At 34.8% G+C, this 27,723-nt stretch overlaps 1 protein-coding gene across 3 annotated transcripts in view; it reads right to left on the bottom strand.

Annotated features, from left to right (window-relative positions):
- LOC134536665 (cyclin-dependent kinase 12) overlaps positions 1 to 27,723 on the bottom strand; it is a 127,135-nt gene that overhangs the window by 10,138 nt on the left and 89,274 nt on the right. The window contains exons 10-12 of one of the 3 annotated variants that reach the window (XM_063376493.1): positions 11,450 to 11,491; positions 10,616 to 10,934; positions 5,825 to 5,957 (exon numbers count right to left, since the gene is read on the bottom strand). In XM_063376493.1, the coding sequence (XP_063232563.1) occupies positions 5,825 to 5,957; positions 10,616 to 10,934; positions 11,450 to 11,491 (494 nt within the window). Of the gene's footprint in view, positions 1 to 5,824; positions 5,958 to 10,615; positions 10,935 to 11,449; positions 11,492 to 16,229; positions 16,319 to 27,723 lie in introns of those variants that run through there. The other 2 variants (XM_063376495.1, XR_010075835.1) reach the window with 2 other exon arrangements.

Below are 27,723 nucleotides of genomic sequence, written 5' to 3'. Positions count from 1 at the left end.
TACCGATTATGAGAGCAATAATCGGCAGATACCGATTCAGTTACCGATTATAATGAACAAATTTTTTTAAGTGTAATAATGCACACAAAATTTTTTATTCCCATGTGAATTTAATAACAAGATTAGGTAAAATTGAGAATACAGTTATAATAACAGTATAAAAATATATAAAATACACTATTAGTCATTGAAAGTGGAAATTAAATTAAATTCTATATAAATATTTGTTATTGTAAACAACTTGAACTACAGTCTAATAATTGTAATTTACAATGGGTAAGTTTTTGTTGCGGAAAACTAGCATTATAATCGACTATCACATAAGGTTGCATCGAGAAATTACCGTTTAACAATGTAAACATGCTGCTTTATTTTGTTCACTTGAGTTTATAGAAAAATGTTTCCACACTTCACTTTTTTTCTCCCTACTAGCCATCTCACTATAATTATATAAAAATGACTAAAAACCAATTCTAGCACATGTGATTGAATTTATGTTGACTGAATATATAAAATTATAAATACTTTTTCACTTTTCACGTCACATACAAATAACAAACGGATAATGTTTCCAAAGACGCCCATAACGAGTTTGTAAAACGCAGTGATAAAAACTAGAAGGTATCGGGACCACGATTTTGAACCGCTACTACGACTCCAAAAGATCGATTGTCATAGAATCCACTGCAACTGTTTATGGAATTTTGATTGCGTGCCATCTATTTTACTTCTCTGGCTATACGTAATGTACAAGGCCACTAAACAAAAGACGAAACGTAAATAAACGTGTAAGAAAAATGCATTTTTTTATTGTTTGAGGCAATGAGATTTATTAAACTTAACGAAATATCTGTAATTATGATATGACGCAGTTGGATGAATTTTGTATTATATACAAATATTACCGTATTTCGTCCTAAAATGTGTAACAAAATATTACACGGTAAAAACCTACTTAATTACGCCGGGACGTAAATAATCGGCAAAGTAATCGTTAAGATAATCGCAGATTACGATTAATCGGTAAGTACCCATAATCGCCGATTAAGATTCATCGGTATCCGCATCGGTGCACCACTACTTATTTTATTCTTTAAAAATAATTCCTTTTAATGGTTACGTGTCTTCTGAAAAAATTCATACCAATGTAGTCAAATTCAATATCATTTTGTCATTAAAAAAAACCAGAGCATAAGCACAGGGCGACAATTAGGTTTTTACGAATAGATGCGAAACCCATGTTCAGAGACTTCAAATAGAAACTATAATTAAATTTTTACTGAAATTTTATTTTATTTACATAAGTATAAGTCTCATTAATGAAAACATACCATACAACTGCAAATATCACCTTTAATTGAGACAAAAAGAAAAAATCATAAACAAGATACTGCTCCTAGCTTGTAGAAAGAAACTAGATAGTACAAAATCTTTTTTTGAGTGGCTTATTACTAGAAAATAAGTTTCCCTATTACAACATAAAATAATATGAAATTTCTTCTGAACTAAATTTTACCCAAGACAATAAAATTACATACCGTATTTACCTGAATGCAAGACGACTATTTTTTCTCTCGGCAACGGTAAAAAATTTCACATTCGTCTTGCATTTGAAAATCTTGATTTTTGATGGTAGTTTGTCCCACATTTTTAGGCTAATACAATGTGGAAATTACTTTTATGGTTACTTTTATGGGTACAGGCAATAAATAACTATTAACATTATCATGGTTGCTACAGAAATAGAATCTTAGAATTCCCTGACTTTTCCCTGTTTTCCAGAAATCTAAGAGAAAAATTCCCTGACTTTCTTAAGAAGTACATACCATAAATATTAACGTGCATATGATTAAATGTAATATAAAAATTTCAACATGAGATAAAATAAGGTTTTTTTATTGTGTTATTTTGACGGCAGAATTGCGAATGTGTTTTTTTTTTCCTTCGACATGGCTGGTGAGAGCTCTTCGGCCCATATTGCTGAGTTGAATACTTTTGTAGCACAAAGTGCAGTACGCAGAATTTATGTTTTTAGCGGAGGGTTTGATATGCTGAAACTGTGACTCCTTGAGCCAATTCTCCATAAAAGTAGTTTTATTCGACATCTCTAAGCTAAAAAAAAAGTACATATTAATATTTTCAGGTTAGGTTATAAAATTATTGTTTATGAATTCTTAAAAAAATATTACTACACAAATACAAAAACTATTACAAATTCACACCTAGCAATATAACGGGCATACTTAGAGAATTACAATAGCAGCATTACAACATGCAATACTCTTACATTCTTACAATGTTAACTAACGATTCTGGGGAAAAACATGTTCAGTTATGCATATTTTTTTATACACAATGCAAGTGTCACGCAACAGAACTCACGGATTATAACGGTTGAAAAAAAAAGTAATTAAAAAAAATAGAAAAAATGCAATAACATAACCGCACACAAAATCCACGTGTTTTCGTATCAGCTTGGTAGTTTTCAAAATGAGAATTGGTATTGCTTCTTTATCAAAATGCACTTTATTTTCTTATGATCGCATCAAAAACTAACTTCACCTGAAACAACGCCTTTAAATTCACGTAATAAGCTTTGTACTCATCTTATTCCACGTGAAAATAGCCTTCAAAAGATAAACGACGCCATGCCCGTTCTGTAGTTCACTGCATGGAACGGAACAAATACAAAGTCTCAAGGGCAAATTAAAAAGGATCAAAACACGAACAAATGAAGGCCGGGTTCGCTAGTGAACAAACGAGTGCCTGGATTGGCCAGAAGTTATGGTGGGTGGTTGTAACAACCTATTGCAACGGACAATCGTAGATCAAGTAAAAAAAAAAGTTGCTGTTGCCGTATGCCTTAAGCAGCAGCCTTTTAGCGGAGTCGCTCGGTAGCGGTACGAGCGCATCAAAGCAAAGCTTTGTTTGAATTATAAGCAACTTTAAAATTTCCAGAATTCGTAGAATTTTCCCTGACATTTCCCGGAATTCCCTGACCATTTTAATTTCCCTGACATTTCCCGGTTTTCTAGTCCTGTAGCAACCATGATTATAATCATTTAATGAAAAATACAGTACAATTTCAAGCTAATTTGTACGCAAAAAGATTATAAAAGACATCTACGGTACTAGTTGCCATGCTTTGTTTATTTGCGCTCACGCCATAGATAAAGTATGCACGAAAGAAGATGTGAAACCTAGACTTGGGAGTTGGTAAACCAGGTCATTTCTCATGCTGAATTTTGTAGTACATGACATCTCCACTATGTTGCGAGCGCTGTAACAATTTTAGTAACCCAAAGTGTTGTATACGTTTGAACAATGTTATTCTATGTAAACGAAATTGTTTATTTTCGTTAATAAACAAATGCAGTAAATTGCGGGAACCTAAAATGGATAGTGTTGAAAGGCGAGGAACATCAAGTTCTTTTATAAAGAAAGGCTGTCGAACATATGTTATGTAAAATGTTTATTTATAGCTTGTTATATACTATTTTCTGGTTTATAAAGGTTAAAAAGTTGACCTCGTCTTGCATTCAAGTCGTCTTGCAATTGGGTAAATACGGTACCTCGTTATCGTGAAAGGTGTCATTTTCATTTCCAAGTTAAGCATAAGTTATAGTGATATAAACACAGTTAATTTTTCGTGGTTTCCTACAGTAGGTTGAAGAATACTTTTCTAGGAATGGGTTGATTTCATATTTCTTCAATGATAATTCACCATTTTGTATTCATATAAAAACATACCGTATTTACCCATGTACCACCCGCACATTTTTTCCGAAAAACAACATTCAAAAATCGGGGTGCGGGTCATGCACGGAATTTGAGGTTTTGGACAAAAATTAAGACTGAAAAAAATGGATTTATCGTACATTACAGAATGCTGGAAGCATTTATTACAATGAAAATATAAGTATCCAACCCGTTACTATCATATTCATACCTGCCAACTTTGGCCAGTCAAAAAGCGGGAGGTTTTTTAGTGGAGTAAACAATGCTTGTTGCCCCCAATAAAACGCGGAAGAAAGGGGGGGGGGGGGGTGAAATTTTGTTTATTTTGACGGAAACATCACGACACAAAGAAAAAAATGCAGCATGTTCACCTTTCCTCGATTGCAAAATGCACGGAAATTCGTCACTAAATCTCTTCTTGTACACAACAAGATACTTCACTGTAGGCCATTTCTATTAAATCCCTATTGCGGAGTAGGCCTACAACTAAACGCGTACAAAATACTCATCACGCAACTGCTTCCACAAAATAATATTTTTTTTGAATACACCGTTGAATTAATTCGAAGACTACTATAATGCTACCTCTACACTTATTCTGTGAGCACAGACGCGAACAAAGGTGAATGTGTTCGGGGACGAACAAACAATTCACACATAGCCGGCTAACAAACCGAAGCGAATTTGGGCACGAATGTAAACAGTGGTATCATAAACTCATTATTAATCCAGTCCGTCTTTATTTCAAAACACCACAGAAAACACAGTTTACAATGTTGACAAAACACGCCATTTTGGAAAACAAACCTTTTTCTGGTTGGCTAACAAACACCAATGACGAACGTGTACCAAAACAGCTCCCATAATTATCGTAAATAACTACGTTTCTTTCTTAGATGTACGCTTAACCAAGAGTTTTAGCCGACAATTGTGGGCATTTAGGCTATTAAAATAACTACACGTTATGGTACGAACCGTAGTTACTATACAATTGTACGGAATAATGGTACAAACATATTAATTCTATAAATTTATTGGATTAAAAACTTAAAGAGAAACAGAACCAAAAAACGGGAGATTTTAATGACAAATCGGGAGGGCGGGAGAAAGGGTATAAAATCGTGAGTCTCCCGCCTAAAGCGGGAGGGTTGGCAGGTATGCATATTGTAGTGCGGGTGAATAGCAAACAAGCAATATTTTTAACTACGTCGTGCGCCGCGTGTACAGCTTGCGTCGCCCGCTGGGATGTGCCAAGGCGGCACCGAACCGTGCCGTGCAGCGCCGGACCGTGCCGAGCAGCATCGGACCGTGCCGACCTAGCATTCCAGGCAGCACCGGACCGTGCCGAGCAGCATCAAGCCAGTATAATAAAATTCTGTGTTTTCTTTGTTGTTACAATGACAGACTCTTCTTCCCTATTTATGCTGGCACATGTAAATGACATTATAGTGAAAAAAAAAATTTTTCCTGGAAAGTGTGTTGAAAATTAGGGGTGCGGGTCATACATGGGGGCGGGTGGTACATGGGTAAATACGGTATTTGAACAATCCAAATCTCTGGTATAACAATGACTGTAAACAGAAATGTAAGTAAAGTGTGTTGAAATTTTTTAATTTATGCATTTAGCTTCACAGGTTGAATAATTGGAATAGTTATGTTTATAAAAACTTTTTCAGCACATAATTAATTCAGAAGGCAAACATTATAAGAAGGAAATGGATAATTCGTGAAATAATATAAACAGGTTAAATACAGTGCTTTTATAGGGTAAATGTTGGGTCTTAAAACATACGGCATTATAAGCAGGAAAACATTATGTGCTGCAACATTATAACTGGGTTTCACTGTATATGCAATGTATAATACGTAGCTACATTAAAATTATAGTAACAGTCAATAGCTCCATACCCCTTTGTCCTAATTTTCCACAACTGAAATAGGCTCCCAACAATTATGATTTGAGAGTTGCTCTATTGTATTCCTAACAACATTTGAGGATAAATATATTTTTCCTTCGAATCAATAACTTTTGAGGCTAGTTTGACTGTAAAGCGTTTGAGAAACGATGGCAGACGTGCCGACTTACCTTGGACGTTGAAGACGGGCAGCTTGGGATCCAGCTTGACCGCGCCTGCACTGGAGCTGTTGTGCTTCAGGCTGGCTGCTCTCTTCAGCTCGATGTGGAGGTTCTCTATGAGCTGCAGCGTCTGGCTGTCCACCTGCAACGCACCGCGCCCGTCCTCACCTCCGTTCTCACCTCCCTCGCACAGACACAAGCAACACACCACATCCATCCTCACCTCCCTCGCACAGACACAAGCAACGCACCACATCCGTTCTCACCTCCCTCGCACAGACACCAGCAACGCACCACATCCGTCCTCACCTCCCTCGCAAAGACACAAGCAACGCACCACATCCGTCCTCACCTCCCTCGCAAAGACACAAGCAACGCACCACATCCGTCCTCACCTCCCTCGCACAGACACAAGCAACACACCACATCTGTTCTCACCTCCCTCGCACAGACACAAGCAACGCACCACATCCGTTCTCACCTCCCTCGCACAGACACCAGCAACGCACCACATCCGTCCTCACCTCCCTCGCAAAGACACAAGCAACGCACCACATCCGTCCTCACCTCCCTCGCAAAGACACAAGCAACGCACCACATCCGTCCTCACCTCCCTCGCACAGACACAAGCAACGCACCACATCCGTCCTCACCTCCCACGCAGACACCAGCAACGCACCACATCCGTCCTCACCTCCCTCGCACAGACACAAGCAACGCACCACATCCGTCCTCACCTCCCTCGCACAGACACAAGCAACACACCACATCTGTTCTCACCTCCCTCGCAGACACTGCGCCACACACACAGACACAAGCAACACACCACATCCGTCCTACACAAGCTGTAGCTAACTGTAAACTTTCAAAATTATACTGTTTTCATAATATGAAAACCTACATGGTTGAAAAAATCTTGAGGTTTGTTCATTTACGGTTTTCTGTGCCGGTTAATTTGCTGAGGACCGAGCCCGACCCATCCCTAATACTACCACCATATTTGACCTAACTTTTAAACCCTACATCATGATTGTGACAAGGTGAATGACCATGTAAATTGATCCTGCATCAAATTATAAATTTAAAAAAAATACATGGTAGATTAATTTGCTGTTTACTCTAACATTTAATTAATGTTGAACAACATAAGAATTTTCAAGAACCCATGAATTCAATAAACACATAGGTATTAAAAATTACTAATCCAGTTTGGTTAATTAAGAAATTGGCAAATATCCATGTTAGGCACATTTGGATGAAAACTTTCTTTTTCTTAAGATTTCCCAGTTTTTGAGAGTTACCTGTTTAGAAGGGACCCAGCACATAATTATAAACTAAAGAAGATAACTGAAAAACCAAATTTTGGCAGCTTATTGGATAACTTTATAATGAACTGCTAATATGTGTAATACACCTTGTAGGCTTAAAATGATAAATCCTTCAAAGTGAACCATGGTGGCTTGACAGTTGTATGTGCAACATTATACTAATGTTAGATGTTACTGTAACTGAACAATTTATTTCTCTACTTGTATTATCCAAGCCCTTAATGACTGCTAATTTGGTCAAAGAAAGAAATTAAATTTTATGTGCTATTTTATTATTTAATTGGGGCTTCAGATCTCTTTGCCACCGAGATTAGTAACAGATCCTTGCACCAAACACACTGAAGGAAATCACCCCCAGCCGAGATTTTGCTTGGGCTATTTATGGAAAACATGGAAAATCAAAACCAGAATGGGTGGATTCCACCTCAGGTCATCTGGCATTGGTGTCAAATGTTTCACCACTGCATCAACCTCGTTCGATTCACACACACGGCCAAGAATATTGTTACCAACTAGTGATGGGTCAATTCCTGTTTTTTCCCGGTTCTCGGTTCGGTACCGGTTCTTAAAAATCGGTTCTCGGTTCTGACTTATAAAATAAATATTATTCACACATTACTTATGAGGTGTTTTAAGTAATAAACTATTTATTGTTTTGGCTACAAAAAAAAGCACTGTTTCAAGCTACAGTAAACACACCAACCTATTAAAAATGTAATATTTATTAATAAAAAATTTAATACGAAATAATATAGAGAACACTTAATAAAACTAAAATTTACTATATCAATCTAGTCATTACCTCACGAAATCTACATACACCCTCCTTTAAAACATAGGAATAAAAAGAAAATGTTACAATAATGGAAATAAATACAGTGATGTGAACTTTCAAAGAATAAAAATATTAAATTGTCCATCAAACTTATTGCCTACATTGAATTCAGTTTGTTTGCACAGTCAACAGTATATTATTGCCACACTTCTGATGACATTTCTTACACAAATTGCTCTATTTGGCCAGAGTTATACTTTACAAGTGTCAACAAGCATTTCGTTTGACCAGCCAATAGTAAAATACATCTACACATCCATACACCACTTTACTAAAAAAAAAAAAAAAACTTCCCCCTTCAAAGCAATTCCGTTTACCTAAAAGAGAAAGTTACTAGCCATTATGCTATATGGCTGCAGATGCAGTGAACTTACAGTCCAAAGCACTGCACAAAAAGCATAAAATTTTAGAATGCCGAAAATTATTATATAAATTTTAAATCAATCATTAATTCTATTAAACATATATTCTGTGGAATTTTGCACTTTTAATTGTTCTTTATACACCAGTCACCCTTACTTATGTGTAGGGCCACCTGAAAGTGGTGAATAAAAATGTGGTATTTCGTCATTATAAACAGGTAAAAGCGGTATAAAAATTCGTTAAAAAAAACTGAAAAGCGGTGTTAAAAATCGGCAAAAAAAATTGCCGGCAAATAATATTATTTTTTAAAATTATTTTTCCATTGAATTTACTATACAAATATGCATATATACACTTTATTAACTTTAGAATAGCATATTAAAACTAATTAACTTAGCATATAATATATAATGCATTTATATTCAAGCCACTTAATGCATATACCTTGCAATAAATTTTTAAAATATATACATATATAGGTATATTTATATTGATAATTTATTTAAAATGTACAACAATGGTGTATGCTTGAAATGGTTGGCCTGAAGTATCAGACTGCAGTTACAGGAATCAAGTATTTTCGCAGCCACTCCACACTATATACAATACTTGTGCAATACTTGCACATCATAAATTTACTTCCTTCATCAAAAATAAAAAAGCCATCACTTTGAAATTCCTTTACACGTTTTTGGCATGTTGAACTAACCAACAATTAATTACTTCCAAGAAAATTTTTTTTTAATTTCAGGACCTAATGTGTTGCATTCATTGTGAATACTGAACATTTCCAGAACGGCGCCATTTTGGAATAGTGGTGATATTGCCTTTTAAAAACATTGTGCTGTATTGGATGGATAACTTACAGTTCAAATAGAAACCACAAGCACAACCTGAAATCTTCCGAAGTTAAACGTTATCTTAGGTTAGGTTGGCGTTATTTAAAATACTTAATGACCGTAAAATAAAATTTTTTTAATCCTTTAATTATGGTGCTTTTTTACTTGCGATCGGAAAACTTCGGATCTGTTCGGGTGAGCGGCTTTCTACATCTTGATAGACTCATCTATGCATAGAAAGAGTCTGTGACTCTTTGGTCAAATTTGCAGTATCAACAAAGAAGATGGCGCGTGACTTCGTAAATAAAATATATTATCACGATCGTTTCGACGGATGGTTGTATTTAATTTTTTTCCGACAGCTTTATATATACAAGTTATCTGAGGTTATAAAAAATATATTATAAATTGGTAACGTTGCTACGGGGAAAAGAAATACCGTTTGGATTCCAATCCACATCCCTTACCGCATGAATTTATGAGAATACAATTTTAGTACTCTACTCACGTCAGATTTTTAAGGATTGTTGAAATTTCTTGCAGTGTTTACAGTTATAAAACGTATTGCATATTATTTTCGTAGTAAGGTGGTACAAGTTGGCACTGTCTCTGTCGTGTTGAACAAAGTAGTTAATAAATATTTTTTGTGTTTTTCGCGTGTTTTATCGTGAATTGTCAAAAAAAAAGGTGAATTTCGTGGGAAAATCAGATTTAATGAATATTTCGCGTTTTTTGTTGTTTTTTCGCGATCGCGAAAATTGCATGGCCATACTTATGTGTCAACAACTCAATTAACTACCTATTTTTAAAAACAAATTGAAACAAACATGGCGTCTTTCTGTTCTCACATCTCTGCTGAGGCACGTTATATAGTTGCACACATCTATGGACTACATACATCTATGGCACCTTCAACTGTTATGTTTTGATTGTATAACGTACTTTGTTTACAGATGTGACGAGAACATTAAATATCTTCACGTGTAATTTCTTTTATAGTTAGATATGAATATTATTCTACAGAAGTCCAAAAAAATAATTCATATGTGAATTGAACGTGAGTTAAGCCATTTCATGCTGCAGTTAAGTTGTAGTGAAGAACTATTTTCGTAAAGGGTTTTGCTATACTGCCGGCACCGGTACCGGCACCGACATTTTAGCTGTGGTTCTCGGTGCCGGTTAAAATGCTGAGAACCGTAGGAACCGAGAACCGTGAACCGGTACCAACCCATCCCATGATCTAACCTGTTTCTTATTCACCCAAACCCCACACGTTTGATTATGCACAGTACACAAATAAGAAGCACAATTAAGTTACAAATTTTGTTAACATGAAACCACTCACACGTGCTGGTAAGTTTTCTTAAGACATAAAGTATAAAGTGATGAATTATGCCTGACACAACATCACGGCAGTGGAACGAGGGTGGAATACCTCCTTGTCCACGTGCAGGGACAGCAGCTGCTCCACCCGCACCGGCACGCAGCCCACCAGCGCCTGGGCCAGGCCCGACAGCTGGCGCTCCAGCGGGGACCGCGACCCCTCCGAGTGGTTCGAGCACGCCGGCGCGGGGGGTGGCGTCAGGGAGGCCTCCCCCAGGCGCGGGATGGGCCGGCCCGCCGGGGGCGACTGTGGCCCCGGGGAGACGCCCCCCGCCAGCGACATGGCCGCCGCGAACACCGCCTGATGGTACGCCTCGGGGGCCTCGCGCGAGGCCAGGCCGCCCGCCTCCTTCTTCAGCGCCTTCGACGAGCTGCCGACACCAACACGCACTGCCTTCCGTCCCGTCGCACCAAGCCACTCAGGACGAACATATCTGTTCAAGTGGACTACAAACTTCCTTCACCTTTTTTTGCCATTCAATTTTCTTTTTGCTTTATCCAATTTGCTCTACTGAGCAAGGAATGATTTTCTAACATTTTATCACGCCGAGCCAATCTTTTAACCAAATTCCATGAATATATTAATTACAATACTTTCCTCAAACGCACTCCAGGGCAAGCCAATTAACACTATAAAAAACACAAGACATTAATATTTGATGTTCTTAAACATGTCACTGTGTCTTAAACGTCTGCTCTATGCTAATTTGTTTTATAAAAAAAAAAAAAAAACCAAATATACAAACATTAAAAACCTGGATGAAGTGAACCACATCATTGCAGCATGTTAGTTGGGGAGGAATGAAAAGGAAAGAGTCAATCGCACAGGTGAGGGACGCAAGCATGCAGTTACAGCACACGGCTCTCACGCAAGTGTATTATTTACCTTCCGTGCATTTGCTGCCTGTTCGGGGTGTTGTTGGAGGATCTGCAAGCAATTAGAACCTCAGCAGGACAGAACCAAACAAAACTACTAACTAAAATAAAGAGCTACCAACAGAACAAATAAAAAAAACATTTACTTAAATAAAGCACTGGCAACATATTCATTGTGTTCTTTTCCTGTACTTAGTACATCTTGGCATGGTTTCACCAATTAGTGTAAAATACACTGAAATGCAACTAATTACGTACCATGAATAATAAATACACTACGATTAAGATTATTAAGTTACTCAGACAAGCTACTTATTCACACAAAAGTACAGTGGCTGCATGGGTAAAAGTGAAAAGGTTGGTTTAAACAAATATCTAACACTGATCAGCATTAATCACCTTGCAATTAAACTTTTGCATCTGGTAAAGTAAAAATCCTGAAGATGGATTGAAGTTGCCAAAACTGAGCCTAGCATCTGCATTTTGAATCAGCACAAAAATAAGCTCAAAATTTTGTCTGATTTCAGCTTGATAGTCAAGCCTATTTTCATTGGCACAAGCAACAAACAAATTTTTTTTGATATACCTAACATTTAAGTTTGCAAACATAAAAAAAAGAACACATCTGAGATGGTGTTTGTGCAAAATATAGCCACGTCCGAGATGTTATAACCATATATATTGTCACGATCAACGTTGCTTACAGTGCTCTTGAAAGTTATCAATATACGTATGTTAAAATCTTACCATCGTAGCACATGTAGTTTCTGCACTAGTTTGCACTCCACGTGCTGTACGTAGGTTCATGTCTAGATCCGCGGTTGTTCCACAATATTGCTACTTTTGTACACCGATCGCGAACTTTTGCCCATTGGTTCAATTAAATGGCAAACAATTGTGTAGTGTCCAAAATACACTAGAATATAAGAGAGCATAATAGCATATGTACGCACTTTGGTTACTGGTAAATAGAGAGAAGGTGTTTGTTTAAAACCTTCAGACAACACGTTTTAAGTTTGAATCTAATCCTGAAAATTACTTCTATGTTTTAAGATGTAAAAAATATGTAATTATGATCTGTTTATTTTTTTTAACTAAGGTCATTAAGTAGAGCCTTAAAATATTGTTGACTCCAGTGCAGGTTAGCTAAAATTTTTTTGAAGATAGCTGAAGCTGGGCTGGGTCACGAGTGATTGAAGACACCCACTATTGATCCCAGTGTTACAACCCTTAACAACTGTGTGCTTTTATGTTCTACAATCTTTATCAATAGACATGCACAGATATGTTTGAAAAATAATTTCCATAATATACAGTCAAACCTCAATAATATCAACCTAAAGGTACCATAATTTACAATCATACCTGCCAACTTTTACGGATTGTCCGTAAGTTTTACGGATTTTAATACTATTTTACGGTTTTACGGACGTCTTTAATATCTTACGGATTTATTTTTGCGTGGCGGTTTATTACCGTTCACTGTACCGGCCATGTATACCTGCCAACTTTTACTGTACTGGCCATGTTACCGACGCACCGACGGAAGACGGAATGAAAACAAAACAAGAGATATAGTTAGTTATTTGTATATGGTTTGGACTGGACGGTCTACGGTCATTTTCCACTTACCGCAACGAAAAAGTGCTTCCTTAAACGGAGGAACGGACCACAATTGTGACGTCAGCCCTACCTCCTTTGTCTGTTCCTTGTTCCTTAAATTATAGCCAAAATGGCTGACTATTGTTCGTAGTTCCAATGTAGTGCTGTGCAACAGTTTTTTTTCCGTGTGTGTTTATGTGGTGGGAACCATGAGTTAGCTAGCCAACAAGAAATATATTCAGACTTACCGTGCTGCGTATAACAAAGAATTCCCGTGTATTCTGAAATCGCAAAAAGAAGAAACTTTTGTGTTTTGCACAATGTGCCGGTATGATTTTAGTATTGCTCATGGAGGTAGGTCCGACATAACTACACAAGTTTAAGTGTCCTAAGCATAGGAAAAACGTGCTTTCCACAGTAATTCAGAATAGGAGCGCATTTTCAGTATGGTCAAAAAAAAAAACAGTACCCTATTTAGGTCCTCCATGTCATCTGAAACTTTGCAGTCTATTTCTGTGTTGAAATCAAGGAATTGTGTTTGTTATGAACAAAGGTTTACCTCAGATTTATTAGGTAAAGCAAATAAGGCACATTCAGTCTTAAAATTGCATCAAGGATGATAATCAGGAGATGACTGAAATATGTAACAAACATGTGATATAGCAAGGTATGTCTTGAAGTAATCTTGTTTAGTGAATACTATTGCTTTTGTTTTGTACTTGATCATTTTGCTTTTCATATGCATGCTGTGTAATTTGGCACATTCTGGATAGGTTTAGTTTCCCAGTACATTTACAATATTGACTGTATGAGGTTTTCATTCTAGGCCATCGATATGCCCTTCATGTCATTAGTAAATTAGCAGAAACCAAATGGAATAGAAAAATAGAAAATAATTGCACATAAAGCATGTAAAAAAATTGCCGCATTTGATTTACGATACATTTTCCCAATTTAAAAGTTTTCTTGATGACCAAACTAAAAAGTTGGCAGGTATGTGCAATAACGAGGTTTGTATTAACCAAACTATTACACAATTTAATAACAATAATTTTTTTATTTCTAAATTAAATTTCAATATACCATACGTATGGAATTTTTTTGGGTTGAAAAATATTTTCTAATGTAACACACTAAAAAGGATTCAAGACAGAAGAATAAAGCAAAGATCTAAAAATTACCTACAAAAGACATACTGCCATCATTTTGGAAGACTAAAATTTTCAAGCTTTTTCCCCAACATAAAATAAACCAAAACAATGGCATCAATATTATTTTAGTTGAAACTTCACATTAATTCTTTACATTATTCTGAGATATTTATATTAACCACCCTTTTACTACATGTAATTGTTTACCCTTGGAAAAAAATAAGTTGTAATACATAATAACTATACTTCTGTATTAAACATATTAATTAGCAGTACAACTCCCATATATTTTCTAGGTATTGTGATAATACTTTGTATTAATGAGAGTTATATATTAACACAGTTTTTATTAATGAGGTTTCACTGTAAATGGTTTTATGGTTTCACTAACATATGCACTATTAAATATTTCAAGCAAAATGAAATAAATAACATTCAAATCTGTAGAGTTAGTTTTTAAAAGTTACAGTAATAAGAATTTTTCAATGACTCATACTTGAAAGTCAAAAACAACATGTGTGACCTAGCTGTATGTTTCAGAAGAAAACACATATTCATAAGTAACAATATTCATAGATGTCAAACAATGCCAAGATACACTAAGCACATAACAGCTCATGAGCAAATGTGCAAATTTTTGATTTGAACTGAACCGAGTCAAGTTCAGTAATAATACCTTCTAGGCCAGTATAGACATAAAAGGAGGTGTTAAAAAGAGCCAAACTTAAAAAGTTATAGAATTTTTTGAATCAAACAAAAATATAAAAAAATAAATAAAAAGTATAATTTTCAGTTCTTCTAATTACTGCAATATTCAAAGTTTTGTATTACCTGAAACTAACTATTGGTTACTTTAGGTTAAGTGCAATCAAAATAGTTTGAAGCCGCTTGTAGATTAGATTAGCTACTTTTAATATACTGTAATATCACTTGAACAGTCAGTCAGGTTAGTTTCATGAAATTATCAAAAAAATATGCTAGTGGTAAAAAATACAATTTTATAAATTTTTTGTATAACTTTGCTAGGGATTTTGTATTAAATGTTTTATATTCACTGAACTAATGATATTTTAATGTTTGTATAATGTTTTCACTATTTAATAGACATAGTAGACATTAACACCAATCAATTAACATGTTAAAAAAACTTTGCTTTAACTATAAATTACTTAAATTTAATGTGTAAATAAACATAAGTTAGCTCTATATGAGGTATTTACTGGCTGTCAAATATTTTCCTCAATCAAAAAATGACAATTAGGGATTTTCAAGTCATGTCACATAGTTTTATAAAACTGGGTATTAAAAAAGTTTTAAATATAAAATAGAATCTCTAATAAATAAACAAAGCCTACCTGTATTATAACCAGATAATCACAGATCTGAAGGTGCAAGCTGTATCACTTTACTTTTGATACAGTTGTGACTAACATAGATTATATTGACACTGCCGTAGAAATAATAAAACATTTAGACATTAAAATTATTTTTCCTTCAGAAGATGTTTGCTATGTCACAAATCTATTAGTACCGCAGGCCTTTCATTGCAATATGGGCTTTCCTGAACTCTTAAGTGATAAGAATGTGATACAGCATGCGTGTTCAGGGCAGTGTAATTACCTATGTAAAATAATTGTACTTTTAAAACTGTGTTCCAGGAAATCATAAACATGAAGTTTCATTGTAAACTGCTTGCAAAAACAGTGGAACATGTGTTTATGCTCAATGAAAATTTCAATAATGCATTGAGTTTTTAAGAAAACTGTAGTCCAGTACAAAGAACTCAAGTTTTAAGTTGAGACAGCTGAAGCTACTGTCTCGACTCGGCTCAAGATCTGGAGGATTGCCCCATGCTAGATTTCAGCCCGAGATACTGTTTCGTTGAAAATTTAAGATACTCAATTTCTCATTTGCAATCACAGGCAAATGTAATTCTTCAATAAATACATAAGAGAGTAACAGAAAAAAGAACTTATGGTTGGTATCCACACTACAGCTAGCAGTAAGAGGTGCCACAGGAAGTGGGGGTGATCATACCTGCATACGTCTGCTTCCAACACTAAGAGTTCCGAGCCCGGACAACCGAGTGGTTTTAAGGAAATATGTAAATATTTCACGTTTGTGCACTGCAAACAAAAGAGTGAACTTTACCAAGACCGATGCCTAACGCACGGACATCAAGCGCAACTCGACCACACAGGCAACGAGCCGAGGTCTAGTCACTGTGCGCAACAGAGCACCAAGTGCGGGCCTGCAAAGGGTCAGTAGCTAGCAACTACGACAACTAAAGCATTTAGTATGTACACACGTGATGAGAATATTACATAGACTCGTAAACTAGTATTTCTCAGTCTGAAAGCCAAGTTGAATTTAGAAACATAAGAGAATGTTCAGTACCATAATAGGTAGGTATTTAAATCTAACACTGTGATCTATTCACTAAAAGCAGACAAAACTGAATTTCGGAAAAACACAACACACAATATTCGGCTGCGTTGGCTCAAACATGTTGCAGATATGAGCTACCGGTAGGACGGACAGGAGCGCTCACTGCCTGTGCAACCTGCTTCCAGGCAATAAGTGGCTACACATCAACTACAAAAAAAATCAAATTGTTTACTGAAACATGCTCTGCACAAACTGTTGCATTTAGAGTGGAGAGGAGAGGACCACAGAAAAGTGATTGTGAGGAGACGAGTGAATGGCATCGTGCTGTTGCTGATAGTACCGGGATAACTTTATGACTATCATTAATATAGGAAAAAAAAATATGTACCAAATTTGATTTTGGCTCTAAATCTTAAAACAAAATATAAAATTTATTCGATAAAGTACCCAGCGTTGCCAGAGCTAAACTACCCTTGGGAGCTAATTTTGGGAAAACCTCGCTCTCAGTTGATGGCTATGTAATGTGAGGGATATCAATGCCAAGTTTCAAGACTGTGCAACATTTACTTGAAAAATGGGAAATTTTCGTCTTGAACATCCCTGCAACATTTTTAACAGACAAAGAATGCATAAACAATGCAACCTTCCTTGCCATTAGGATTTTCAATCACAAACTGGAATTTTGATCTGTAAATCAGGAAACCCTCCTTAGGAGATGGTTTTTCAAAAAGAATGAGACATGTATTCCTTAATTTATTTATTTCAAAAAGTATATTTATAAAATTTCAATATCATGATTTTAATTTTACCACTAAAAGTATATGAAAAATAAATTGACACAATAAATTGTCAGGTGTTTAAACAATTTAATTCACAAAAAAAAAATGTTTAGGAATTATATTTTCTGAAGTGTTCATGTATAAACTTTTTTTTAGCACAGATCAAGTTTTTGATTTTGTAAATCACAAAGTGTGTTTGAGGATTTATTTCACCTTAGTAAAATCACACATCTTTTTCATATTAAGAGGTAACCAATTAAAAAAATGTTTAACACATGCCTGTTTAATTTTAATTAAAATTATGCCATAAATTACACCTTTATTTATTTTGGTTATAGCTATCATTAAAATAATAAGTGATTTCACCTTATTCCAGATACCTATATTATTTAAGATTTTTAAAACTCTGAATAGTGAAATCTTATTTTATTTAAATTATAGCAAAAATGAGCTAATTATATTTATATTGTTATTCCAAAGAGAATAGGTATTACAGAATGTTAAGCTGAAATTTAATTATACAGTGAAATTTATTAGCGAATGCAGTGTCATGAATGTACTTGGAAAATCAATATCTCTTACTAATGAACAGGAATAAAATTTTTAATTTAACTAAAAAAAAATAAACATACAAACTGTACCAAGTGATACAGACAATAAGCGAACTGACAATGTAAGAGGCACAGGCAATCAGGATATGTTGCATTTGGATACAACTCAAGTTACTTTTCTTCCAAAATTTAACGTAACTAACTATACATGCTCAAAAATAAATATATAAAATACCAAAAATAGCCATGCTATAGAAAAAGGTTAAAAAGCAAAACTAAAAACATGTTAATATGGAAAAAGAGGGACACGGTGCCTAAACGAGGAAGTGCATATTGAGAAGAATAATGGAGAGAATTGAGGAGAGAGAAGTAACTTAACATTCCATTTTCAGCAAACCAAATTATTTGCTAATTCAGTACCGGTTCACCTGTCTGTGTCAACAATTGCAAATTGCAGGTGGTTTACAACCAGATCTTTCTGAATAAGACCTCGGTTATAGCAACAAATTTTTATTAGGTATTTCATTTATATGCCAATACATTTCTATACTTCTTATTTACATTATTATTGTTTGGTCAACATTATTAGTGTTTGGTCAATTAAATGTATTTTTTTTTAATATTCAGCTTACTGTGAATTTACGTAAACACTAAATCTCTCCTGAGAAGTGTCACGCAGTTATTTCCAAATATGTGTATATAAGTAATAAGTAATATTGTAGCACATTAAATTGTTGCATGCAGACATCAAATTTATTCATGCAAATATAATAGGTTTTAATCGAAACTGCCCATTGGTGAAATCAAACGAACAACACTAAGCATAAAATAAAAGCTTTGTGGTACAAGTACCGTGTTTTATCGCATAATTGTCGCAAAATTTTATACTAAAATCAAGTTTGAAAAGTAGGGTTGCGACTTTTATGAGAAATTTTTTTTGTTAGGTAAAGTTATTTATAAAAACAAAACCCATTTGTGGAAAGTACATTTACTTAAAGAGTAGAGTAGAGTCATGGGGAGGAAACTGGAATAGGAAATCGTTGCACAGGCTTTTTTTTTATGATGGACCCTTTTTTTTGTTAGTTCGTCATTCGCCATGATACAGGTGGCCGCGCTAAATGCAATATCACACAATCACACTAAAGACTTCAACAAGTATAGCATAGCTACTTGTACTTGTAACGAAGTTTCTACATCAATTTTTGAAATTATTCAGTATTATAATAAAAATAATTTGCTTTGAAAATACTCCGCTAAAATAAGTAGGATATTTATTTGACTCGCAAGGGTTGACTTGCTGGCGCCATGTTGTGTTTAGTGGTAAACAACAACTTGCATCTAGTAAATTAGAAATCATTTTAAAATATTTGGTTAGCAAGAAAACGTGAAAAGATAAAAATGTCTGGACGATATGCCTATGAGCGAAAATGTGCAGTAAGATACTGTCGTTCAAAACCAGAAGAGCAAAGATTTGTTTCTAATGAGTTTAGTGAATATTTTTATAAAATAGTGCATAGCCAACTCCGTGTTCATCAGATTATTAATAATAATATGTACAATACAGCCTCCATTTCTGGCACAACCTATACATCGTCTTCTATTTACATATTTCCTGTAACTAAAATTGAGTTATTGTCAGTAGTTCATAAATCAAAAGGTAAACGTTCATCAGGTTTAGATGCTGTACCTGATTTTATTATTAAAGACTGGTATTGATTATATAGCTGACCCATTGTTATATCTTTATAATGAATCTTTTATGCAAGGTTATTTTCCTACCTTATGGAAGTATTCAAAAGTTATTCCCTTGCATAAAAAAGGTCTTTGTGACGCCTGTCAGAATTACAGTCCAATATCTCTTCTGTCCTCATTCTCAAAAATATTAGAATTATTAATGTTTAATAGATTAATGTCATTTTTTGAGAAAAATATAATTTTAGTGGGCAGTCAACATGGATTCAGGCGTTGTAAATCGACGATAACTGCACTTTATGAATTTATCAGCATTATAACTATGGACCTACACAGAAGGAATCATCCTGTTGGGCTATTTTGTGACCTAAGTAAGGCTTGTGATAGTGTTAACCATAAAATATTAATTAAAAAGTTAAGCACATATGGTGTAAGAGAGACAGTGCTTAATTGGTTAACATCTTACTTGTCTCAGCGTTCACTAGTAGTCGTAGTACAACATATAGATCCCTTAACCAACATAAAATATAATGTTCATTCAGATAGGCAAAACATATCTGTTGGTGTTCCTCAGGGTTCTGTACTAGGACCTTTGCTTTTTCTTATATACATTAACGATTTGCCTAAAAATGTTGTATTATATGCTGACGACACTAATATATCTATACATGGAGATAACCCTTTAAGTTTAATTGCAAATATTAAAATTTTAACTAGGGACATCATAGATTGGTTTAAGGCTAATGAATTAATTCTTAATAACACAAAAACGTGGCTGCATTTTAAACTTAATAACTTATACAATTTGCAAGACCCAACTGTATCGATTAATGGTTATAATATATCTCAATCAAATTCAACCAAAATACTAGGTAAATATATTGAGAAGAACCCTAATTGGAAATCACATATTGCTCATTTAACTAAAAAAATGAGCTCAATATTATTTGCTATGAGAACATTTTCAAAATGGACTAATCTAAATGCTTTAAAAATTATTTACTTTGGTAATGTTGAACCTCACGATATGGAATAATATTTTTGGCTAATTCCACGGACTCATCTAAAATTGTTCAAATACAGAAAATATTTGTACGTATAATAATGCATGTAAATAATCGTACCTCATGCAGACAACTTTTCAAAAGCTTAGGTGTCTTAACATTACCATTGTTATACATTTATGAATTACATATATTTGCTCATTCACAATTGAATGAACTACAGAATTTCAATTTACATAATTATTCGACTAGATCAAAAAATAATTTTCATATATTACAACATCGTACAAAATGTTTTGCAAATAGTCCGAGATACTCTGCTATATGTTTTTATAATAAACTTCCACCACATTTTTAATCAGAAAACCAACTTTGTGTATTAAAAAAAAAAAAAATACTGAAAGATTTGCTGTTGGAGTTCAGATTTTATTCTATTAATTATATTATGGAAGCAAAACTATGCTAAAAATGTATTATTATTATTATTATAAAATGTACATTATTTGTTTTTTACTATTTAACTATTTACGTTTATGTGTATATGATTGTACTTAAATGTGTATTCATAATGTTTAATATTCTTGACGAGTCCTATACTACATGTACAATATAATTGTATATTTTTGTAGTCGACTTGGACATTTTAAAAAATAAATAAATAAAATAATAACTTTTCTTCTTCTCGCTGCTGAAGAGTGTAAACATTTCTTCATATATTGGTTGATTTTTTGCTCATCATGATATTTAATGTATAAAATTCACTTGTCCAATATATTTGTAGAAAATTGTACTCTGAAATGATCTGGCGGATGTAATAAACTAATTAGTAGAGTAAATTATGTTGTTTGACTCAGGTAAACTAGTAATACATATAAATAGCCTATTCAGGTTACCTTTGCATGAAATATATTCTGCATTTCAAAATAATCTGGCCCAAGTAGGTCATACCCTGACTTTGGAGCTTTCAGTATACCCTGTGACAGTTATGGCACTACAGCACCACAAAAGTGAGTGGGTGAAACCCTAACAACTGGAAAAATTACCTTGGTACATATTTACACTATTATACAGCATTAATTTGTTGTAACAGTGTTGTTTTTTATTGTTGAAATATAATTTTAACATTAATTTTGTAAATATAGGAAAACAAGACAACTATATTTACAAATTTTATTGGCACCAGTAAACATGGGTTTAGGTTTTGTGTCTTGTGAACAGTGAACCTTTTAATTTGTTATCTTGAATGAAATTTAAATATATTGGTATAACATGTCTGAAGGTACATTGTTTTACTTACAGCAAATTCAATTTCCTCTTTCCTTTTTTCAGAAAGTATGGCACATAAATAAGACATTCATTAATTCATTCATTGAAATAGGTTTCATATCAAACATCAGAGTGATCATGGTTAACTGTTTTTGCCAACTTTTGGACAGTTGTTTTGACAGCTTGATCTACTAGGGCTCCCAGAAGCCAGATTTTTGCAAAACAGAGTACACAGCATTATTGATCCGTCTGGATAAATGTATGCTCATGACTTAGGCAAAAACTGCTATATTTAATTATTCTGCTTTAGTTTTATATATTCTGATTAAAAACCTGTATAGTTCAACAAATATTAACAGTGTTGATTATGGGTCAATGTTAGCCTACATTATATCCCAACCTTCAAGATGCTTCTTATTCTGCAAAAAAAATATTTTGAGAAGTGGCGACTGGCAATGCAGTGCAACAGCGCAATTTCACTGAGTAGTTAGTAAAGTATAAACATGTTCTCGCTTCTCAATATGTTAATGTATAGTCTGTATGGCTATACTGCTGCTCCGCCTGAAAGATAGTTTACCTACCTAGCTACTGCTGCCTTGTGAGGACCTGCCAAGCAGGGGTTTGGTTGGGCTTGCAGTGTGCAGAAAGATGTCATGGTCTGTAGGAATGCCACATAGTTTGTGGTGAAACTCTCCCTCCCACCTCCTTGCGAAGCCAGCTATATGCGCTGGCCAACATTTAAGGCCCATTCTATAAGTGAGAATCTATTACAAAATGCAATTCTGGCCTATTTGTGTACCATGTAATTCAGCATTTTGAGGTAATATGTTATTAATGTTTAACTGTGTATAAAACCACTGAAGGGGGGGGGGGGGGGGGGGGGTTGAAACTGTAAAACCAGTTGTGGTAAAATTGGTTTTAATGGTAACAAAGTAGGATTTAGTCAGGCCTACAGGAGAAAAAAAACTTTAGTAACGAACATGATAACTAGATTCATTTCATAACAGAACATTCCTGACCTATGTGTTAAAAAGTGTAATTAAATGTATTCACACCTGGGTTAGAAGCCTGTATGTTTTTAAAATATAGGTACGTTTTATACATGCGCATGGTAACTTAAACCAAACAAAATGCTCACGAAAGTGATTCCATTCTGGCAATATATTTATTATGGTTAACATGACAGATGTCGGGGTTTCATATGGTACAAACCAGATAATATCAGGCACCTTAACAAGAATATTAGCCTTTCTTTGCAATTTAAAGCTTAAAGAAGGTTAAGTATTTAACGAGTGTAACTTTTAGAAATAAACATGCAGAGATGCAATAGGTCCGAGTTACGCCTGTTTCGATTTAGTACATAATGATTGCCGAGAAAATTCATTACAAGTGTTTTATAAGGCAATATCAAAGTAACTGACCAATTTAGTTTAGAAAATAATATAAAGTAACATCCTTTGTGAAGAATGTGTTGCTTCTCTGCATCTTTGTTTACAAACAAATCGTTAATTTTCTGTATGGCGGGAAAAGCAAGCACGTGGCAGCTAAAAAAAAAAAGGGCTCCTAATGAGCATGCGCCGCACGCTCGTTAGTTCAGGTTTTACCACGACACACATGGTATCGCTGCGGTCGCTCCATAGCAGTCTGCTTATTGTGACACGCATTTAACATGGAAGTTACCACTCTTTCCGTAGGAGTAATGCTCGTTGAGTAGAGTACACAAAACCACGCCAAACAATTTAAATTAAGAAGCCATGCAACTAAAACCTTTCTTTAACTTTAAATAGAAAAACATAATGTGTGACCCGAATGCGAGCCTGAACTAACGCATAACTATCGTCATGGTACACACTACGAAAGAGTGCGGGCCATCAAATGTAGTTAACTCGGCACTCAACAGAGAGCGCGCGTTGCATGTAATTGGCAAGGTATCGATATTCAACTACGTGTGCGCGCTCTATACGGGAAGCAACATAACCAAACATGAATGATGCCAACTAGTGCTGGCTACATTTTTATAAGCAGTACACCGTGGCGACCCAGACAAACAGATAAAGGTTATAACGTTTAAAAACGTTTTTAAAAGAAAATTTACATCAGAAAACTTTGTATTTCTGTTAATTTAATAAGTAAGTAGTAATGTCCGAATAAATATTAGATTTCTATTTTAAAATACATCTTTTATACGGAAAAAAAAAACCTTCACAAAGCGGTCGGAATATAATAATGGGACCAGAAACATCATGCAACGTTTACGCAAGAAGTTTTTTTTATCCAAATTTTTATGCCCTAAAGTATAGGTGCGACGATTATGCGATAAAACACTGTAGTTCATTTGCAGTAAAAAAAATATTTTTACAGCCTTGCTAAATTTTTTTATCTAAGTTATTTTGAAGTATGTGATTTTCCAGCAGAAATACTGCTGTATAATTAATGAACACAGTGTGGCTGTCTGATGCCATAAATAACTTAAACAGTATTTATTAACGGTAAATGACTGTCGCCTGGGCCTCAAAAATATTAATTTTACCGGGACTGGACTGTAAGTAGGGGGGAGGGATGGGAGAAGGATGTTGACATTTTCTCAGGGGAAGGTTGTAAGAGAGGAGGGAATGTAGAAATGTTAAGAGGGGGGAAGAAAGATGGACTCTCGTCTCTGGGAGGGATGAGATTCAGTCTTGAAGTATGTAAACCAGGGGAGGGAGAGGTAAGCCATATGACGTCCTATCGATGGTTCCTGAGAACGTATTCATAAAATCGCGCTACTTCATTAAATCCAGGGGTCGTAAAATTGGGGTTCTAGTGTAATTCTGATTATTTGGTTTATGTTTGAAATGTTGAATAAAGAGCTTACTTACAATTGTGCCCGTAAATATTTTTTAGGTCACTATTAATGGTTTGAGTTTTAATTGTTAAAAGTGGTGTATTTTCAATTGCATGCATGTATTTAATCAGGTAAGAGTGCAGTGTTTTGTCTGTAAATAGTTTTTTAACAAGTCTGAGACATGGATATGTATAGTACCAAAACAAAATCGGGAATCGGGAAAAATTAATTTCCTACCCGACGTTTTAGGAACGACACACTCCCGGTTTTTCGGCATAAACTGAGATCCAGCTCAGATATAGTATTATTGCATTTCACATGATGCTTAGACAGTCCTTACTTTTGTACAGACAATTATTCCTTGATTAGAAAACAACCTCTAAATCATTTGCATATGGACAAACTTGCATTTGGAACAAAAATCCTAATCTATTAGCTATGGTATCATTCCATTCCTAGTTATGCAAATTATAAGTTATTTGTTATTTAAAAATAAATGAACAAAACCAGACAATAAGAGACTTAAAAGGTTAATGACAAAAGACACATAATTGTTAAGTCAGTAAACTTCACATTGATAAGAGTTCCCCAAGCCGAAGTGGCTGAATTCACATCATGTTAATATACCAGTGGAAGGCTTCACCTAGCTTCTAATTTTATTTTGCATTGCACAACTACTAACTCTAATTTTTGTGCATTTAAGGTCAGTTAATTTTATCATGGCTCAGTACAAATTGGAAGCAAATAGCAGTATTTTACCAAAGATTTATTCCAAACGAAAACATGTGGACTCCTACTAAGTGTTGTTCTCTATAGTAATTGTTCACTTGCTAGGACTTACCGGACACCATGAGCCAGAAACAAACAGCCTGTGCGAGTGGGAAGAGACAGCTACCTAATGACACCTGTAGTGGTTGAATCGTAACAATCCAATACCGTGTTTTATCGCATAATGGCCGCACGCGTGTAAGCATCGCAACCATATTTTAGGCTGACAAAATTGGGATAAAAAAACTTCTTGGGTAAACGTCGTATGATGTTTTTGGTCCCGCTAGTAGATGCCGAGCGCTTTGTGTAGGTATCTTTACCGTATAAAACGATGTATTTTAAAGTAGAAATCTAATATTTATTCGGTCATTACCACTACTTAATAAATTAACGGAAAAATACGAAGTTGTTTGACCTGTAAATTTTCTTATAAAGACATTTTTAAACGTTATTTCCTTTATCTGATCATCTGCGTCGCCGCGGTAAAGGTATAATCTAAAATTTAATTTCGGCCATTACCACTTATTTATTTAACAGAAATACGAAGTTGTTTCACGTGTAAATTTTCTTATAAAGATGTTTTTAAACGTTATTTCCTTTATCTGATTGTCTGCGTTGCCGCAGCGTACCGCTTATAAAAATGTAGCCAGTGCATCATTCATGTTTGGTTATGTTGCTTCCCGTATAGAGCGTGCGCACGTAGTTGAATATCGATATCTCGCCGATTGGATGCAATGCGCGCTCTCTGTCAGGTGCCGAGTTAACTACATTTGATAGCACGCATTCTTTCGTGGCAAGTGTGTACTACATATCGTTAGTTCACGTCAGATTCAAGTGGCTTGCGTTCGCGTTAGAAATTTGGTTTTTCTATTTAAAGTTGAAAGGTTTTTGTTTAAAAAATTATTAATATAGATTGTTTGGCGTGCTCTTGTATACTCCACCTTTTTTTTTTTTTAAATAAACGTATTTTGCATGAACGGGTTTTGTTTTTATGAATAACTAGCGACCCCAGAAAATGGTGAACCGCGAAATACACGAAATACAGCAAAATTGGGCATTATTTCACCGTTTTCACGAAATCTGCTATTTTTTCACAAAAGACGAAACTTTGCGCGAAATCCACGTAATTTCCGTTACCAAGAATGTTTACATTAATCGGATACTGTAAATAATCTTACTATCGATTGTATTGATATCGCGTAACGAAATCGATTGTAGTTCCAACATGGCGGCAAACGTGTATATTTACGTTGCCGCTATGTAGCAGCGTTACAAACACAATTTTCGTGTAGTTGGTATCAGTTCTCAAAAATTCTAGCGCACAGAAGCGAACACAATATTCACGCTTACATAATACCGTATTTACCCGATTGCAAGACGACTCGAATGCAAGACGAGGTCAACTTTTTAACCTTTATAAACCAGAAAATAGTATATAACAAGCTATAAATAAACATTTTACCACCACCGTCGCACGTTTGCTTCGGATATGCCAAAACGTCTTGATGCAGCACTGTTGTTTTCTTCTGCATATTTTACCACAATGAGCTTAAAATTTGCATCGTGATATGTTCGAGAGCCTTTCTTTATAAAAGAACTTGATGTTCCTCGCCTTTCAACACTATCCATTTTAGGTTCCCGCAATTTACCGCATTTGTTAATTAACGAAAATAAACAATTTCGTTTACATAGAATAACATTGTTAAAAGTATACAACACTTTGGGTTACTAAAATTGTTACAGCGCTCGCAACATAGTGGAGATATCATGTACTACAAAATTCAGCATAAGAAATGACCTGGTTTACCAACTCCCAAGTCTAGGTTTCACGTCTTCTTTCGTGCATACTTTATCTATGGCGTGAGCGCAAATAAACAAAGCATGGCAACTAGTACCGTAGATGTAGATCTTTTTGCGTACAAATTAGCTTTAAATTGTACTGTATTTTTCATTAAAGGATTATAATGTTAATAGTTATTTATTGCCTGTACCAATAAAAGTAATTTCACATTGTATTAGCCTAAAAATGTGGGACCAACTACCATCAAAAATTAGTGATGGGTCGATTCCGATTCCGGAATCGGTCGGTTCCACCGATTCCAGTATAATCGTGGGATTCAGAATACAATGGTTTTGGAATCGACCATGACCGATTCCTGCATTGTTTTTAAGTTTGCAAAATACATCTCCTACGCAACGTAAGAAAATATTAAAATGCATGCAAATATAATTTTTAACCTACATAATACATTCTTTTTT

This window comes from Bacillus rossius, chromosome 11, assembly GCF_032445375.1.
Source record: "Bacillus rossius redtenbacheri isolate Brsri chromosome 11, Brsri_v3, whole genome shotgun sequence".
In the NCBI taxonomy this organism is placed as follows: Eukaryota; Metazoa; Arthropoda; class Insecta; order Phasmatodea; family Bacillidae; genus Bacillus; species Bacillus rossius.
This window is presented reverse-complemented; position numbering and strand designations above follow the sequence as displayed.